The 18,107-nt window shown below is 46.5% G+C and overlaps 1 protein-coding gene across 3 annotated transcripts; it reads right to left on the bottom strand.

Moving 5' to 3' along the window:
* Positions 1-23: 23 nt before the first annotated feature.
* Positions 24-16,951, bottom strand: hic1 (hypermethylated in cancer 1). 3 transcript variants are annotated; one of them, XM_023804929.2, is made up of 2 exons: positions 16,732-16,951; positions 24-7,816 (listed from the first exon to the last, which is right to left on the bottom strand). In XM_023804929.2, the coding sequence occupies exon 2, from the start codon at positions 7,797-7,799 to the stop codon at positions 5,760-5,762; it is 2,040 nt and encodes a 679-aa protein (XP_023660697.2). In that variant the 5' UTR covers positions 7,800-7,816; positions 16,732-16,951; the 3' UTR covers positions 24-5,759. The 3 variants fall into 3 exon arrangements, with proteins under 3 accessions (XP_023660697.2, XP_023660696.2, XP_023660699.2); XM_023804928.2 differs by lacking the exon at positions 16,732-16,951 and adding an exon at positions 14,229-14,706; XM_023804931.2 differs by lacking the exon at positions 16,732-16,951 and adding an exon at positions 13,822-14,222.
* Positions 16,952-18,107: the final 1,156 nt, after the last annotated feature.

An 18,107-nucleotide genomic window follows, 5' to 3' on the forward strand; every position in this document is an offset into this window, starting at 1 on the left:
TGAAAATTTAAATGAGAAATAGATTTATAATTTCTGTAGTTCATTTTATTGCCAAATTGACTTGGAATATAGAAACTGACAATCGTGTAACACGTTCACTGTGGCCTTTATAACAAAAAAGCCCTTCAGCATTATTCAATATGACATAGAAATCAGAATAACCCACTGTTGAAATTTCTACAAAAATTGAAATATAAAACATTTCGACATGCAATAAATACATTCATTTCATTAAAGCAAAAAAGACCATATGAACACAATGTAATGTAGAATACTGCTTGCTTTCATGTGTATTGCATTTTAAGTATTTTTTAAACTAAAAAAACAAGAGGAAGTGATGTTTAAACTTAATGGTTTTTATAAAAGTGAGCAGAAGGTTTGACCTTAATCAGAATGCAACACTGACAGCTTATTTAGTGAGCCCCACCTCGAAAGTTTGTGCTTATCAGGTGATCAGTATCTCCTCACTGCCCACCCCAGAGTCTGTGCTCCCCTCCCTCCTGTCCATACACTTTTGGCCATTCTGTCTCCGTCTGTCCCTACGTCCATCCTTCATGTTCAGCTTCACAAACGCATTTTCAGTCGTTCCCTTCTGCCTGCCTCTGTCCTTTCTCCTTTCAATTCATCATAGAATTTTTTTTTTTGCATCTTTAAAATTTAAGCTTTCAAGTCCCCTCTGTCCCGTAGTTTTTTCTGGAAAAGTGACGATGCCCTGTGCGCTGGACCATCTCGTCCTGGGGATATTTTGACATTTTGCCGTGGAAGTTCGGGGAATTCGATCGGGGCGTTAAAGAAGAGAGAGCGGTTGTTCACATAAACATTTTGACAACTGTCTTCTTCAGGATGAGAAACAGCTGGAGGGGACCTCGAAACGGGAGGTGGGGTTAGTGGGCCGGCTGGGGAGGGAGTAGAGATTGTGGGCCAGAGTGAGTGCGGGGGTGGGGGGGTCCCAGGGAGGAAGCGGACTGCAGAGTGAGGATTAGGTGCAAGCGCTGGCTAGCGGTGTGAATGCCACAGTTTGTGCCCCCACCCTCCCAGAATGGTGTGGTTTTCCAATCGATGCATCTGGATGTAATATAGAGTCCACCCCCACCCCCTCCTTTGCTGGACAATGGGAAAGCAACACACCCAGGTGCGTTTTGGTGGAAAACGGGGGCTCTGACTGAGACCACACATCCCATGCCACTACACCCCCCCATGCTCAGTCACAGTGCCAGACTGACACCCTTTGGGGATGCCTGGCCTGCCATTCACTTTGCTTGCAGATGGAGGCTCCGCCCACCTACCACAAGCCCCACATTGCTGTGTGGGCTGCCCTTCCCCACCCCTCAGAGTGCATCTGTCAGTTTGATTTTGCATCAGCGCCCCGCAGTCTCCCACACCAGTATGACTCTGGCCTGGGTTTATATGCCCTTATGGGGCTGCAGTGGGGTCACCAGTGGGCAGCTTCGGAGACACGGCTGCGCTTTCTGCAGCAGGAGAGGAAGAGGAAGGAAAGCAGGCGAGTAAAAGACAGGCAGTGTGCTTTTCCTCAGCCCAACGGAGGCCCCAGGGGTCAGGCGGCCCCTCTATTGTTAGACGATGCCTCTGGTCCGCCCAGTGACTCCCTCCATAATGACCCCCTCCCGCCCGAATTTGGAGGAGGAACACACAGAACTTCCTGCCCTGAGATTTGACCGAGCCAATCTGCAAACCCACTAACCCGCTCCCACACACACACACTGCACCCACACATCCCAGAAGTCTTGGCTAACCCAAACCCTAACCTAACCCAGAACTCTGCTTTTCCTCGCCCCCCCCGAGCAGCTTGTGCAGCAGCCATGGAAATGTTAGCTCCCTGTTTTTCTCCCAGTGTTTCGTCTGACGGGGGGGGGGGGGGCGGCGTGAGGCCAGGAGAAGGTGGGGGGCAGGGCAGCCGTCCCGCCAGCCTCTTCTCCCCCCCTCACTCAGACATGCCTTCAGCTTGCTCCACGTCTCCTGCTGCTTCTCTGACTTTGCCCCCACGGACACCTATGGTGGCTCTGACTGCCGCGCAGGCCCCCTCCTCCATAACGAAGACCCCCGCTGGCTTGCACTCTGTGTCTCTGTCATGCGCGGGCCCTTGACTCTGGCCAAGCCTGTCAGCACGCAGGTTATCTTACGCAGGCGCCCGCTGCTAACATCACACACACGGGGGGTTGGGGGGGCATCGGAACATTCGCTCTGGTCATCCTGGACAGCTAACCCTCCCCTCCTCCCCATCTCTGTGAAGTTCAAAACCTGTCTGCTAACCGTACGCCGCCGCTAATAGCAACGTCTCACTCTGCAGCTGTCGCGGCCCGCTAGTCGTCTGTGCGCTCGTCCGAATTTGTTTGCAAGCAGCTAGTCCCCGAATTTTGGTCCTTTTTTTGGTATTGTCATACATCCCTGTCCTAGCCCTATCTGTCTTTCTGTTTCCATTTTTAAAACATGCATCTGTTGTAAGGACGCCTCCCCGCCCATAGGTCATGTAAAGGTCATGCCCCAACCTACCCCCCCTTTCATCTGTGTTTAAGTTTTACAAAATTAATTCAGTGGTTGGTTGTTTCTTTGGCAAAGTCGAACTGGCAGATTACATGTTGTTCTTTAACAAACAAGAACATATACACAATACTACAGCTAAGATATTACTGTGCAATTCTGTCCACGGACAGACAGGTAAATACCTCAGGCTCAACACTGGTATGATGGTAAGGTACAAAACAGAGGTTATCGAAAAGTACTTTATAAAGCATTTAAGGGGAAATATAAGGGATTGTTTTGGAGGACCTCGATTGTCTTAGAAATTGCATAGGTCTGATAAAAGAGTGTCACAGAAGTGTAAATACTGCATTAAAGCTAAACAATCAGATAAAATCATTAGCAACTCTTCAAACACACATTTTAAACATAATAATCACAAAAGAAATATCCACAGGATTCAGTCAGGATGGGTACACAGTTGCTTCCTTTGACACAAGCACAATAAAATTCCCTACATGCCCAGCCTGGCTGGCGGATGTTTGCGGAAGTCTGGGCTGATGGCTGCTTGTTCCCTGGCATGGTTTTGGAAGCACTGGAATCACTGGGAAGTCTGGAGATCTATCTGGTCCCTGTTGATTAATCGGGGGGTGGGGCATGACTGGTCAATGTGGTCTCTGGAAAAGCCTCGTGATTGAACAGATGTGAGAGACAGACAGCCATCATCCCACGTGTAAGCAGAAGGGGTGTCTGTGCGTGTGTATGTCTGCATGTGTGTGTGTCTGTCTGTCTCTGTATATCTGTATGTGTGTGTGTGTTTATGTCTGTGTCTGTCTGTGTTTCTGTCTGTCTGTGTTTCTGTCTGTCTGTGTCTGTGTGTGTGTGTGTTTCTGTCTGTCTGTGTCTGTCTGTCTATTTCTGTCTGTCTCTCTGTATGTGTGTGTTTCTGTCTCTTTGTCTGTGTGTGTTTCTGTCTGTGTGTGTTTCTGTCTGTCTGTCTGTGTCTGTATGTGTGTGTTTCTGTCTGTCTGTCTGTGTGTGTGTCTGTCTGTGTCTGTATGTGTGTGTTTCTGTCTGTCTGTCTGTCTGTGTTGCCATGGAGCTTCATGTCCCTGATACTCCACCTTGAGCCAGGCTCCCCATTCACTTCGCCTTGGCTCGAATAAAGAAGTGTTTTGTCTGGAGGGAAGGAAAAGGAAAAAAGCCTTGATTCACTGATATACCACAGAAATCGCAAGTCGTCAAAGGTAGATGTGGTACACGCGTGTTCTCCCTCCCGCCAGGGCAGCTGCTACAGTACATGTGTCACAGGCATGCAGAGCTTCTCGCTTCACATTCGCCCATAAGGCTGGATTGGTCTCTAGTGGTTAGACAGTCTGATTTAAGACAAGCCTTCAGCAGCTCCTGCTTCTCTTGCGATGAGGTACAGTGTCAGAGGTCCTGATTGCTGAGTTCAGGGCATCGCTGAAGTTATCCATAACCGTGAAGGGCTCCACCCTAGGCAGACCTAGTCGGGACCATTAACCTGCTCACCAGCCGTTAAGTGCTGCCTGTGTGGTTCATGGCAAAGCCACGCGATTGGGCGGTGCCCCGGAGGTCAACCATAAGGCTCCTTGGTGACGCACCACCACGTCATAGCTATTAATACATCAGTAAGCACACGCTAAGCGCAGAAACCCCTGCACTGGTCATGAAGCTGAAGGGTGTCCATGTGGTTTACAGCGCAGGGTTTGGGGAGAGGGGTGTTGTCATGTTGTGAGTGCCTACTGGTATTTAATTACACGTGTGTTGGGAAGAATAGACAGAGGAGGTTCACGTGTGTGTTGGGGAGAATAGACAGAGGATGGTCGAGTGTGTGTGTTGGGGAGAATAGACGGAGGAGGGTCGCGTGTGTGTTGGGGAGAATAGACGGAGGAGGGTCGCGTGTGTGTGTTGGGGAGAATAGACGGAGGAGGGTCGCGTGTGTGTGTGTGTGTTGGGGAGAATAGATGGAGGAGGGTCGCATGTGTGTTGGGGAGAATAGACGGAGGAGGGTCGCGTTTGTGTGTGTGTTGGGGAGAATGGACGGAGGATGGTCGAGTGTGTGTGTTGGGGAGAACAGACGGAGGATGGTCGAGTGTGTGTGTTGGGGAGAATAGACGGAGGATGGTCGTGGGTGTGTGTTGCGTTTCGAGCCAAAGCAGCACGTGGGAGGCATTTGGCCCGTGAAATGAGGACGGAGGCCAGCAGTGGACACAAGCCGCTGGGCAGGGTGTGGGATTTCACGGGGAATTAGCGCTGCTCTGGGCCAGCTGTGCTGTCCAACTAGCAGGCCCTCAAAGACGGGGGAGGGGGGGCACCGATTAGCACCCACAGTCAGAAGCCCTGCCTGTATCAGCACTGCACAGAACAGTTTGGGCCCTGTCTCTGCCTTATGGCATTTTGAGGAAGCCCACCCCAGTGCAGCGCCCCCTAAAGGCAGATTCAGCTCTCTGTGTGGCCCTCACACTGACCTCAGGGGTAAAGCATCCCGCTTGGCAAAGGCTTTCATGAAGGATTGCTACTCTTCCTACTGACGGTACAAAGGCACGTGGGCATAACTGTATTCAATAGTGACAATAAATAGCCCTTAGCATCTCATGCTAATGCCGTGGAGACCTATAGGAGGAATGAGTGGGTGCTAATTACTGCCCTTACATTCAAGCCTCTGCTCCACAAACATGCCCAGTCTGGAAGGAAACGCAGAGGAGGAAGGCCACTTGAACGAACGGCTGGGGTGAGCCATCTCCAGCAGGGTCCAAAGGCTGGGCCGGAAACCGCAGAGCTGCAGAGCCACTTTCACAGGGAATATCTGACAATCCATCAGGTTTACATCTGCTGCAGACTCCCATCGGCTGCCATTATTCCCCCATGTTCAGGTTCCTCCTTCCCTCTGCCTTTTTCCGTCCTTTCATAATACTTGCATTGCTGCATACCCAGGGCACGGCTGCCATGCATATATGCTATTTATACCCATGGTCTTTGGATTCTGAACGTTAAATAGAAAAAAAAAATCTATTCGGTTTTGGCTCGACAGCTAAAATAGTACTTTTTAAAATCAAACACTGTATTGTGTGAATCCTTAGGTAAAAAAAAAAGAATATAAATTAGCACAATATCCCTTTAAAAGGCACTTTTTTAGAGGTCTGCATGGCTTGGTTGTGTGTTTTACATTTAGGCCTCTTAAGTCTTGCGGGCTGTGTGGTGACCCAGAGGTCAGAATTCATCGCCACGGCAACTCTGGCCTCATGGTGCAGCGGGCTTTAGCTGGGGGAGTAGCGGTCAATGGTGCGCAGATCGGGGGCCAGCTGCTGCGGCTGCAGGGACAGCGTCTGGCCCAGGGCGTCCATCTTGTCGTGGGTAAGCCCCAGGTGTTGGGCGGCCAGCTTGGACAGCGGGAAGAGGCCCTCCATGGCCTCTGGCTTCAGGCCCAGCGGGAAGAGGCCGTCGCCGAAGTCCACCTTCAGCTTGCCGTCAGCGGCGCCGCCCATGCCCACGCCCACGCCGTGCATCTTCATGTGGCTGATGAGATTGCGCTGCTGGGCAAACTTGCCGCCGCACACCTGGCACTCGTAGGGCTTCTCGCCGGAGTGGATGCGCATGTGCTCCGTCAGGCGGTACTGCCGCGTGAAGCGCATGCCGCAGGCGTCGCAGGCGAACGGCTTGAGGCCCAGGTGGCTGCGCATGTGGCGCGTCATGGTGCCGCGCTGCGTGAACTTCTTCCCACAGATGCTGCAGGGGTACGGCCGCGTCAGCCAGTGCGTCTTCTCGTGCTGCCGCAGCGTCGCCGGGTCCTTGTACGACTTCTCGCAGGAGGAGCAGCGGTACGGCCGCATGGTCTCCCCCAGAGCGGGCAGGCTCGAGCAGCTCTTGCCCTCTGGGTATGGCAGACACCCACTGCCATTGTTGCTGTTGATGTTTCCTCCTCCGCCGCTGCCGTTGCTGCTGGCCGGCTCTCCACTCAGATCCTCCTCATTGTGCGTCTCCACGTGGGCGTTGAGCTGCTCGGAGCTGGGGAAGCCCTTGTCACACGGGATGCACACATACAGGTTGTCCCCGAAGCTCTCGGGCTCATATGCTGGGTGGAAGCGCTCCAGGACCCCGGGGGGAGATGGGTGGCCCTCACTGCTGCCTGACTCCTCGCTGGCTGTGCCACTCTTATCATCGACGCCTAGCTTGTCCTCGACGGTCTTGCGGCGGTTTCGGAGCTCCGCCCCCCCGCTGGAGTCTTCCTCTTCGTCGTCACCCTCCTCCTCATCCTCGACCCCGAAAACCGGAGGCTCACGCTTCACCCAGCTTTCGAGAGTGGTAGGGCAGAAGTAGGACTCGCTGCCGCGTGAGAGGGAGCGCTGCAGAGTGGGTAGGTGGGGGCCGAATGGCTGGCTGAGGTGGGGGTAGGAGGGTGACGCCAGGTCGCGCAGGTCACCCGTGGTGTCGCCCGGCTCCAACCTGATCTGGAAGGCTGGGTCTCCATTTGTGGGGTAGTCATCCTCGTTGATGCCACTGGGGCTGTTATGCCCACTTAGCTCGCCCCCCCGGGCATCATCGCGCCGCAGGGCTGAGTGAGGGATGTGTGCAGCTACCTGCTGGGCTTGAGGGGTGGGGCTCTTCTTGGAAAGGTCCAAGCCATAGTCGGGGGAGCAGCCCCTCTCTGGCCGGGGGGGACGCAGACCCAAGGGCAGCGCCAGAATTGAAGGTGGGCCCGAGTAGGCCAGGGAGCCCTGAGAGGTAGCAGGGGCATACAGCTCCCCCACATGAGTGGCCAGTGGGTCCCCTGGTGCTGCTCGTGAGGGGTGGCTGCCAGCCACGCCCCCGGGGATGCAGGCCTGGATGACTGGGGTGGCGGAGCGGAAGCGCGCCTCTCGGCTGGGGCCCATCTTCTCATAGGGCAGCAGGTCGGGTCGCGGGTGGTACTTGCCTGTCCGCTTCAGCCTCTTTTTGCATAGTGCCACCAAGTCCAGCAGCTGCAGGTAGCTAGCTGCAGCCAGCACCGCCGCTAGGCTGGGCTCTGGGCCCGCCCCTGGTCCTGGCTCGGCCTCCCCCAGCCGGCCCGTGTAGATGTAGTCCAGGATGACCCGGAAGACCCCCGGGCTCACCATCTCGTGGTCCAGGTTGATGAGGTTGTCGTGGACGACCAGGGACTTCAGGTAGAGGCTGCTGGCGGCCAGGATGTTCTTGTGGGCGCGGAAGAGGGCGTTCTGCACCACGATGATGACGTCGCAGAGGAAGCCTTTGGTGCGCTGCGTGTTGAGCTGCAGGAGGAGGTGTCTAGCATGACTGGGGGCTTCCATGGCATCCAGCATCGTCTTCAAACCTCCACCTGCAGCAGGCGAATAACCATTGGTGAGTCATGCCACCATACGCACAAGACAAACCTGTCCATTCCCGCAAGGTCGCTTTCAACCTGCTGTTTCTGCAGAGGCCTGGTAGACTATAGCATTCCAGCCTCATACACAAACAGCACTTTAAGTGTTACAGGATTTCAAACGGCTTGTAAGTGAGCAAAAGGATGGCAGGCATAAGTCCTAATAGTGTGTTTCCTGGAACGATTAAGAAACTATCGATGTGATTGTCTGCATAAGGGCAAAAGCTCAGTTTTACATTGAAGAGAATAGATTACTGCTGATTCGTACGGCAGTAATCCGCCGTGTTGTCGTTAACATGCCCACACGCCCAGTGTGCTGAACGGCACGCGAAAAGGACACCAGTAGAATCGCACGCATTTAAAGGGAAGATGAAGCATGGGCGTTCCGCTATAGTATGAACGACCCAGACGCAAAAAAACGACACAGCTGAAATCACGTTTGACATTCGGCTCTTTCGGGTTCACATGTAGGGAGAATTTATGAATGTACCAAATGTAAATCAAACCAGGGACATTCTACGCATTTTCAGAGCGCGAATAAGTCGGGGGTTTTATTGGTTAGAAGGACTAGGTAGCCCGTCTAAAAACTATTTATAGGTAAATTGTGTATATTCACTTCTCGTAAACAAGATTTACATTTTAAACAGTGGTGGCAGCATGTCCAGACAATAATTTACTGCTACACACTATACAACACGAAGTACTTCCGTAATACGCCTTGAAATCTAAGGTTTGCTTAACGTTGTCAAACGCGCAAATCGGCTAAATAATGAAGCAACAGGCAGCATAGTGCTAAAGGAACAGGACTTGCAACCAAAAGATTTATGGGGAGGCTGTACTACTACTGTGCAGCCTGGGTAACCAGATATATATGTAAAAATCTGTACGCGCAAAAGGTGCTTTGGATAAAAGCGATTACTTAAATAACTAAAATAAAAATCAAATTCCGTTCAGTAATCCTCCATATGTCAGGCAATCCTGGTTTGTTTTGCATAGATTTTATATTCTACATGTCCCTAAGAAAGACCTGCGATTGGTCCGCGTGTAACAAAGCGGAATGTCGCGAGCTGCCTACTGCCAAGGTCTGCACTGTCCTCGGTCCTGTCAAGGTGCTTTTCCCTTTTTTGGGGCGGGTTTAATAGTCCGTGCAAACGATGCATGATTTGTGTTAGCAGTAACAGCACGCGGGGCAATGGCCAGTTATGGGGACTCATATTTAATTTTATGTTCAAACACGTCCAGAGCATGCCCGTCTGCAAATATCCAGATACACGCCGGCAAACACCTAGTGAACGCTGCATGAAGCAACACACCCACCTGCGCAGTAAATCAAGCAGTATGCGGCGCAGGAGCTTGTCTATAAATCAAAACTCATCTTCAGCGTGTGCAATTGAACAGCAAGGAGCTCTAAAAGAGGCTTTAGGTTATCGGATGGTATTCGTGTCGTTAAATTGTTTGCTTGTTTATAACCCATAGTCTTGTTATAGGGAAAGGCCAGTAATAAGGCTGGTTTGATGCCACTGTGATCCGCCTTGAACCGCACTGTAACAAATTCCCAAACTGACTGGTAAAAACTGGGGGAACGCCTCGGTCCCAGTTGCAGCATCTAGGTGTATGGATCACGGTTAAGCTTGACTTCAATCTGAACTTAACTTTCGTTTAAAAATACAGGCCCCAAAAATGAACTGTGGATTCAAGGACATAAATACGAAAAAAGACAGGAGAATTAAACACGGCTCAGAAAGAACAGCGACATATTAAATATGCTAACTGAACTGTTACTGAGAAACCCTCGTCTGGTGCAGAAACCATACATGGGGTCCTCGCTTCCAAACGACCAGAAAAATGTAACTGCGGCATGGCTGGTCACAGATTGAATTCTCCTACCCAGCCGGAGAATGAGAGGAGAAGGGGGCGACATTTAGGCCACTTGGGATTAAACTCCCATATGGGAAAAAATGTCACCGTCATAAAGATTTTTGCGGATGGTTTTTGTGTCGTCCCCCGGCATATGCACAGGTGTTTGGAAAAGGCGGTTTTACAGCGTGTCCCGGCTGCAGTGAGATGCAGGTGGAGTGACCGAACACCTGGATTAAGCACAAATAATATAAAAGATTATAGACGCTGGCTCGGTTTGGATTTCATGGTTTTTTCCACTTCCTAAGAGACTTCCCGCGTCGGTATGGTTTTAACATTCATAGAGATTCGTGTAATTAAGTGAACGTTAAATATAGAATTTTTAATGAATTGATGATGCGGTACGTTTTATGTAGAAATACGCGTTAATGTGAAAATACTTTGTAACTAAAAAAAATTGATAATTATGTACGACCTTAAAAAGTGTTTAATTCCACCTCGAAGCGTAAAATACATAATGTCGAGAAAGTAAAAATGAGAATCAGGACAGTGACATATAACGAGGCTCAACGAGTCTGTCAGTGGGGAAGGAACGTGTTAGCGTCACTCTTATCCTTCTCCTTTAGGGCTGTCGCAGTTCTTTAATCTCTTCTGCTCAAGTTTCATCTCAGCATTTATTGGGTGTGTTGACAGTTGGCGGAAATTAAAGCATCTTTACATCTTTGCACCTGTCCAATCGATTGCCTTTACGTTACACTATTTGCACAATACATGGACTATTTTTTTCTCGAAATAGTAATTTCGCCCTGCTTGCTTGGCTGTTTGACTGCTGCGCATGGTGCTGCATGCATCTCTCTCCAAATGTAAAGTAACTGAGAAGGAAAATCATCTTATTTAAACTCCTTTGTTTGAGCATCATACGTGGGCCACACAAGTTAGGCCTACATCTTCCTGGGTGTGACTGCGACTTTGCATGACGCCTGATAAAATCGGTTCTACGTATATCTTGAAACTTAAGATAAATATACATTTACATAAACACTTTGTGTGACACCGACTACTTCAGCGTATTTCAAACAGAGCGCTTCACGATGGTTACGAATTTTTACATCTTAAATTTATTACATCGTGTGCCGTGACATGCTGACTGATCTCACAAAACTGACGGCGGATGGGTGACTTGTACTGGGCAAGTTACTGGTTTATAGTTGTTTAGCTGGTTTAGAATTAAGTACGCTTTACACATCATTAAGGAAATGTTAACACACACACACACTCACTCATATAAACGTTTTAAGATAATCTTGGGCCAAACGCTAATTACTTCATGCTAATCCCATATACCGGTCTGATATTAAGATGCAAACATTGTTTCATTTCATTAGCCTCTTTGAAGTTTTATTAGATACGCACTGGTTCTGTACATAAAAACGATGCAACGTGTAAATAATCTGACGCATATCAGTGCGCTTAAACTTGGAGCAGCTCACTGACAAAATAGTTAAGACAACAGGGTATCTTTTACAACTGATAACAAGCCACATAATCCCTCAGTAAAAGCCGTTTAATTGCAAAATGTAAACACGTATATACATTTATTTTAGAAATACAAAGACATAAACTTCTCTCCGTTAAGTTGCCGAATAATTTTGAAGGAGGTACACGCTGTGTCTGCGCATACGCATTTGCTATATTTGGTATCAAAAAGGTTTCTTTTGAGACAGTGCGGCAGTCGTATTTGAGACAGTCTGGTGCTCGGTATCCCTGTGTTTTGTCTGCGTTGTCATTTCGCAGGTTTAGGGGTGACGGAGGTTTTACAAAGTGGGGTCTGCATTAAGTAAAGTACTTCCTTCAGACTTCCTCCAGTCTGTCCTATTGACCGACCTCAGTTTATCCCGTCGTGAATGGAATGTGAGATACACAGCATAAACAGTAAATGCATAAATGCATGGTTTCCTTTTTGCTCTTGATATAAGTAGCCTAAATATTACAGTAAATATTAATGTTTTTTAAGGTTACTATTTACTGAGGAGGTTTTGACGGTTCCTTAACCATAAAAATATGTTATGAAAAATAATATGTAGTATTTAAAAATATTTTAAAATACCTACAATTGTTTGCCTATCATACAATGTAAGTGTCTAATTTGTAAAGAGGAATTTCAGACCCCAACAAAACGGCCGAGTGCATAATGAAGAACGCGTGTGGACGCAAATTTAACAAATATTTATCTTGAGTCTATAAACATCGCTGTTGTGATTTTATTTAGGGGCGTACCCCAGCCATATGTTTCATAGACGGAAAACTGAGAAACTTGCCCCGCGTGTACATCCGTGCTGGCCGCGTCGCTGTCTTTTAAGTAGCCCTACATTGACTACTTTTGTGAATGGGATATAGAAACGCAGCTGAGCATGAAACCCTTTTTAATGAAAACCACTCGAGCTTCTAAAAAGGAGGGAGAAAGGCCTCGTGTGTATTACAAGTCTGGGCGATTAGCGGAATTTTCGCACTGTATCTAAGTTGAACAGAAATGCCAGCCGACCGTTTTTCTTTCCCTCACGTTGTAAACAAACTTTTTAGTTCAGGGTAAAATTAGTTGTTACAAAATGCGACAAATGTATTCTTTGGGTCTGTAAAATACGCGGGATTGACCAGCGTTCAATCCCGTGTGTGTATGGTTATGTTATTCTGCTAGTATCCGAAACGACACTTTTCCGGCCGCATTCGATGCTATATCTCTAAACCGCACACAGTCGAACGGCGAGCAGCAGCGATCCCCTCTCCATCTTTTCACATCTGTACGCCCAGATTTCCATTCATAAATCCGACGGTGAGGAATAGTGCACAGAAGTCATCGCCTCAGATAGAACCTCCAGCTGTCCAAAGACGGCCCTAATTCACATTATTGCTGTCATATGTTCCCACCTGTTAAGTCCCTAATACTCTTAACACGGCTTCAAGCACTGGGCTCACGTAAATTTATCGTAATGTACGTAACAATGCTGCCGTTTTATTGCTGAGGATATTTCGTATTAACTCGTCCCTATGGCTAGGATGTCTTTGCCTGAGGCACAACTTAGGCATCAATCGGTTATTTGGCAAGGTATAGCGTTTATTTTCAGAACTTTACCTGCATGTCACAAAAAATATTTTATTATAAGACTTTCATGCACAACCGATGCTACACGATATAATGACACTTCCGACCGCAGATCTGCCCTGACCTTCGGACAATGACTGACAGCAGCTGTAGTAGCAAAACTGCCCTTTAATCTCCTCGGAAAAAAGGTTTATAAAATCGTGAAATTATTTGGGTAGAAATGCTTATTATCATCATTTGTTTTGTCAACTAGGCCTAAATAAGTGCAACATCGAAACATATTCTTCTGCGCTGCGCAGAAGTGTTATGGAGTATTCCAGATACATAGGTGGTATGCAGTAGGCCCACTGTATGAAGCAGTCCATCTTTTATGTTAAGTCAAGGAGTTTTTTTGTTATTGCGGTTTATGCCGAAACTCAGCTTTCCCCGTCCTTGCGATCAGGCCAAGTCAAATGTCAAACCAAATAAAAGTTACCTGCATGCTGACAGCGTCAATCTGCCTTTTCACATTGTTTGGTATTACGTGGTATTCAGCATGAAACACTCTTGTACATCAAAGTCCACAAACAGCTTTGTGGTGATTTAACATTCCAATACATTAACTTACAATTTGAATTAAAAGTTTAGATTTGGTTTCCCCTAACTACTCGCGAAGCCTTGCAGTTTAACATGTAGGCTATACTTCAGTCGGTTTAGGCTTAACGAAGAGATCGTGATTCATCAGTTTATGCGTTGCGTAAAATAAAAAAAAATCGCCGGCAACACGCGTTTAATCGCGATGAGCAGACGGCCGCTTGATTACACCCGAAGGTGCCGCGAAGAGCTTATGTTTAGGTCGACAGAGCACATCAATCACTCCAGCTTCGGGGACAGAGTCCGCACGGTACCGTGGTCCCGACATCCTGCAGGATGTTATCTATCTGCTGCTTTAAGCCCCAATAGCCGAATCACTGCCCGCTAGCAGCCTATTTATTGACAGCATAAATCAAATATGTTAACTTACCTTAGTGGAGCTTCTGCGGAATAGTCCAGTTATGTTTCACTTTATCACTCTAACGTGACATAGCCTATTTATTTATAATTTGGATTTGATTGACATACAGAAAGTTTATTTTTGCTTAAATTGAGTTCTCTTAAGGCAGATTGTACGTATTTATACGAAATTTCATGCAGGAAAACAAATGTTCAGTCAGGAAATCTAATGCCATCTAACTTAAGGACACCGACAAGATATATTTTTGAATAATATTAGACACAGGCTTCGGTATAAACATAAACATACTTGTACGCTCTTATAAATCCACAAAATGTCGTTAAAAACTACGACACACTTAAAATATCGTCTGAATATCTAACCCTAAGCACTGAAACCAAAAGAGCAGCCGCTGAATATGTGCATTAACACGTTACCTGGATGCCCGAACTCTTCTACCATCCGTTCTAAGTCGCCCTTAATGATCATCTCAACAGTCTACTGGAGTCATTTCTGACGTTTCAACTTTGAACTGCCAGCCTCCAAAATCCATGCCAGTTTTCCAAGCACTACTGCCAACTCTTTTTATTATTAATTGCTATGAATTTCTTTTTACTCGCGCTCCCTCCTCCCCTTCTTGTCCCTCCTCTCTCTTTCTTCTCTCTCTCTCTCGCGCTCTCTCACAATCCCCTCACTTTCTTTCTCACCACCTCCTATAAAATACGTGCTTAGTGCGGCATCAGTTTCCTTCTATTTTTTATTTTAGTAATTTCCTCAACTATTTTTGTATCGAAGGTATAACGCGCTTGGATATGATAATGGGGTTTCTATGCCTCGTAAGTATTTTAGCGCCCTGTGTGATGTCAGTCTATAATAAAACTAAAAGGTAAAACCGAGGGCAGGAACTCGATGTGACCCCAACTTGAACTTCCCAACACATCGTGGCTTCGTCTTAAAGAGACAGGCTTCGTATTGTATATCACAGGGATGCAAGAGGGGCTTTAATTGTGGAGATGTAGAGAATTTTTTTTTTTTGCGAAAAAAGTTAAGCTACCCCAAAATACATGTATTAATTTGTTTCGCTGTTTCTTTTGAAGTGTGACATTTTTAAGAACAATGCCGGGGGAACTTTAACGCGTCATTGCAAATTAAATACACATTTAAATCTACGACTCATTGCTGTTATGTGTGTATAACTTTAGAAGCAAACTAACACCACTGCGGTCTGGTCAGCCTCTTGTGTGCAACATATCCTATTAAATGTACAGTTCAAGCTTGTAAAACTGACTTAATCTGTCTCCATTTTATCTTTCACTTATAATTCTAGCACAGAAGTACATTGACAAATAAGGTACACGAATTCAAGTAAGTCATGGAACGTCGGCACTTGGACCTTTTAGATACTGTTTGTCTACTAAGAAATATATTTATGTAGGTAATTCAGTACGCAAATAGAATATTTGTCACTGACCGTCATAACATACAACAAGACTATAACATACGTTCAGGTCAAAACCGAATAGACCGCAGATCCGGCAAAATCTCGTTTTCAGTGGACCCGCACATTCACAGCAAACCGACAAGGGACAGTTATAAATGTTAGTTGATAGTGAAGCATCACAGAATATTTAATCATAATGTCCACAATCCCGATCAGTTCGAGCGACAGCTGTCAATGCTCTGGAAAGGGTGACGCTTGAAGTGCCTGTGTATCCCCTGAAAATATATCCGTCGGGCATTTAGTATTGATACACCTACCGCTGAACATATACAGGCTTGCTGTCGAGATTTTTTGCACTTTTGTCAAAACGGCAAACACTAAATACCGTATACATAAAATGTAATCGATCTATTTACTGATTCACAATCACCTTTTTCATTGAACTGTTTTGATCACTTAAGGTGCAATAAAAAAATTAGGATGTGGCTTAGTTGTAAGTTACTTGAAACATTATCCATTGATCAATTTATTTTTTCTTCTTTTGTTTCGTTTGACATTTTATTGTTTTAATGTTAGGTAGAGTTCACGACGGTTTGTATGAGAGGCGGAAACGACATAATATCTGTCTCATTCAGCCATTTTCATTATGGCAGGACTTCTGGAAGGAATTATTTTTCCTTCTGCTATAACGCAAATAAGACACCTTCTCTGATAAAATGTATTTCTGCTGTTCGTTGTGGTGTTTTAACATAGTACCTACTGAGAAGTTCACTGAATTTAGAATTAATGAAATCCATGCAAATACTCGCTTTAATTGTTCTAAACACAGTTTATCCTATAGGCACGTGTCCTGTCAACCGTTTATGCCAGATGATGGAAAGGCCAGCTGCTGGTCCCAGTTTTCTCATCATTAAATTCTTGGCAAACATCTTAATTTCCTAAAAGAGAGTTAAAAAAAGTACAAGGTATGCCATAAACTCTTCAAGAAGTAAATGCTCTAAATACCCTGTTATTCAAGCCTCTCTGTTTTTCATACGAAATAAATGTGCTTATATTTATAAAAAACGGACAATCTGAAAAAAGGATAATGGAATAACAGCATTACTGCATTAGCAGCAAAAACAACCGCCTGCTCTAAATTATGTTTCTGTCTCTCTAGTTTTGAATTTCACATTGATTCTTAATTCTGCGTACAACGTCAAAGTACGAAAATGTTTTAACTGAAAAGAAATGAATCCAAGTTGTCCCTCAGTGCAAGTGTGAAGTAGGAGGTTTCTGCTATAGTATCAAGAAGGGTTAGGAGACTGCTTCCCCAGGCGCTAAAATCCCGTGTAAACGAGCCAGATGACATACCCAATAGTCTCAAAAATAAATAAATTATTATGGGCTATCACAGCGCATGTTCAATAGCAGCCCCGCGACCCGTTCCAAGTGCACACGGACGCTGTGGAAATATTCACTTACGACATCTCATACGCTTCCCAAATTCGCGAACCCACCTCGGATTCATGTCTGGTGTATTGGCCGTATTTGGTTGTTCCTCCTTAGGATTCCCCTTTGCTGCCTTTTCTCTTTCTTGTAAAATTCTCTTCACGTTGCTGGTTGTACTTGCGCATTTTCTCCTTTCTACTCCCCCTTAGAGTACTCTCTCCCTCCCACACACAAATTGTTTTCCTCACGTGCAATGAGAGCCTAAGTTAAGCACCTCTTTTGATTTTTGTTTGGATAAAATTGGACGGCTCGTCCTGTTGAACACGACGACAGCGACACCAAGCGTTTAAATCGGTTATCGAGCGCAACCCCACTAAGCTAGAACACTTAACTTCATAGCTCATATACTTATATGGAATGTGTGTTTTTCAGCTTTATTTTTAATTTGACTCTAATCCATAGCAGAATGTCATAGAAAAAATACCACTTGCACAATATGAGTCAGGAGTTTGTGTGACTATGTGAGTCGCTGCAGACAAGTTGGACTCTGCAGTGTGTTTCCAGTGTAGCGTACAATTCCAGAGTCCTGGCAGCCCTCAAAAAACCAGGCTTGGAAGCTTTCATACCATTTCTGAGTTACAATGAAAGTCCAAGCCATTTAGACACTTGGAGCAGCCATGTCTCTATGGTGGAGTAAAGGAGGTTTTAAGTGTGACCGGAAGCTGGTTTGTTCCAAAGGACGCTGTAACTACCTTTCTACAGACTATTTAAAAATTATTGCATAGCCTACATAAATATATTGTTTGTGTGTTTATTTTTTTCTCCACCAATTGTGTGCATTTAGCTTTACTAAAATCAGAATCAACGTTTATTAAAATTTTTATGTCATATGGACATTTATATACATAAACAAACGATTGGTTTATAGTATAACTCCGGTATATGTTGATTTCTGGCCATCACAAACAAAGAAATCTAACTGGCTCTAGTTGGATTTGACCTTCACTCAGGCACACACTCAAAACTGACTATGACTTTTTGAGACAGACAGGTAGAATCACAAACCGAGAGGTTTATGCCGAATGACATCTTTTCCATCAGTATCTTTTTCCCCGGATTGGCTATCACAGCTCTCAAGTTTTTGTGCGAAGTTGTTTGACTGACGGATGTTTTTCACTTCTGCTTTCCCACATTGCGATCTGCAGACGCGGCCCAGGCGAGGAGAGGTGCTGGATGACCGGTGCGGTGGGTAAGCGTCTCGTCACGGTGAGAGAGGGTACTTAAGATGCTCCAAAGAGTTACCCCCGAGCAGCAGGAATGAGGAAACGTACTATATCTTCCTGCGCACGTGGTGCGGAGACGCGCGCCCTGGCGTCCTCGCGGCTCCGCTGAAACTGCACCGCTCGCGCTTTTTGCTTGACAGCGAGGCCGCGTGAGAGTCTCG

This window comes from Paramormyrops kingsleyae, chromosome 17 (assembly GCF_048594095.1).
Source record: "Paramormyrops kingsleyae isolate MSU_618 chromosome 17, PKINGS_0.4, whole genome shotgun sequence".
NCBI lineage: Eukaryota > Metazoa > Chordata > Actinopteri > Osteoglossiformes > Mormyridae > Paramormyrops > Paramormyrops kingsleyae.

What these genes read in the sequence shown, in the direction of transcription:
- hic1 (XM_023804928.2), bottom strand. Translation starts at nt 14,280, where the DNA reads ATGATCATTAAGGGCGACTTAGAACGGATGGTAGAAGAGTTCGGGCAT. An exon ending in AGAAGAGTTCGGGCATCCAG is followed by an intron (nt 7,817 to 14,228) that starts GTAACGTGTTAA and finishes CGCCTGCTGCAG; the next exon opens with GTGGAGGTTTGAAGACGATG.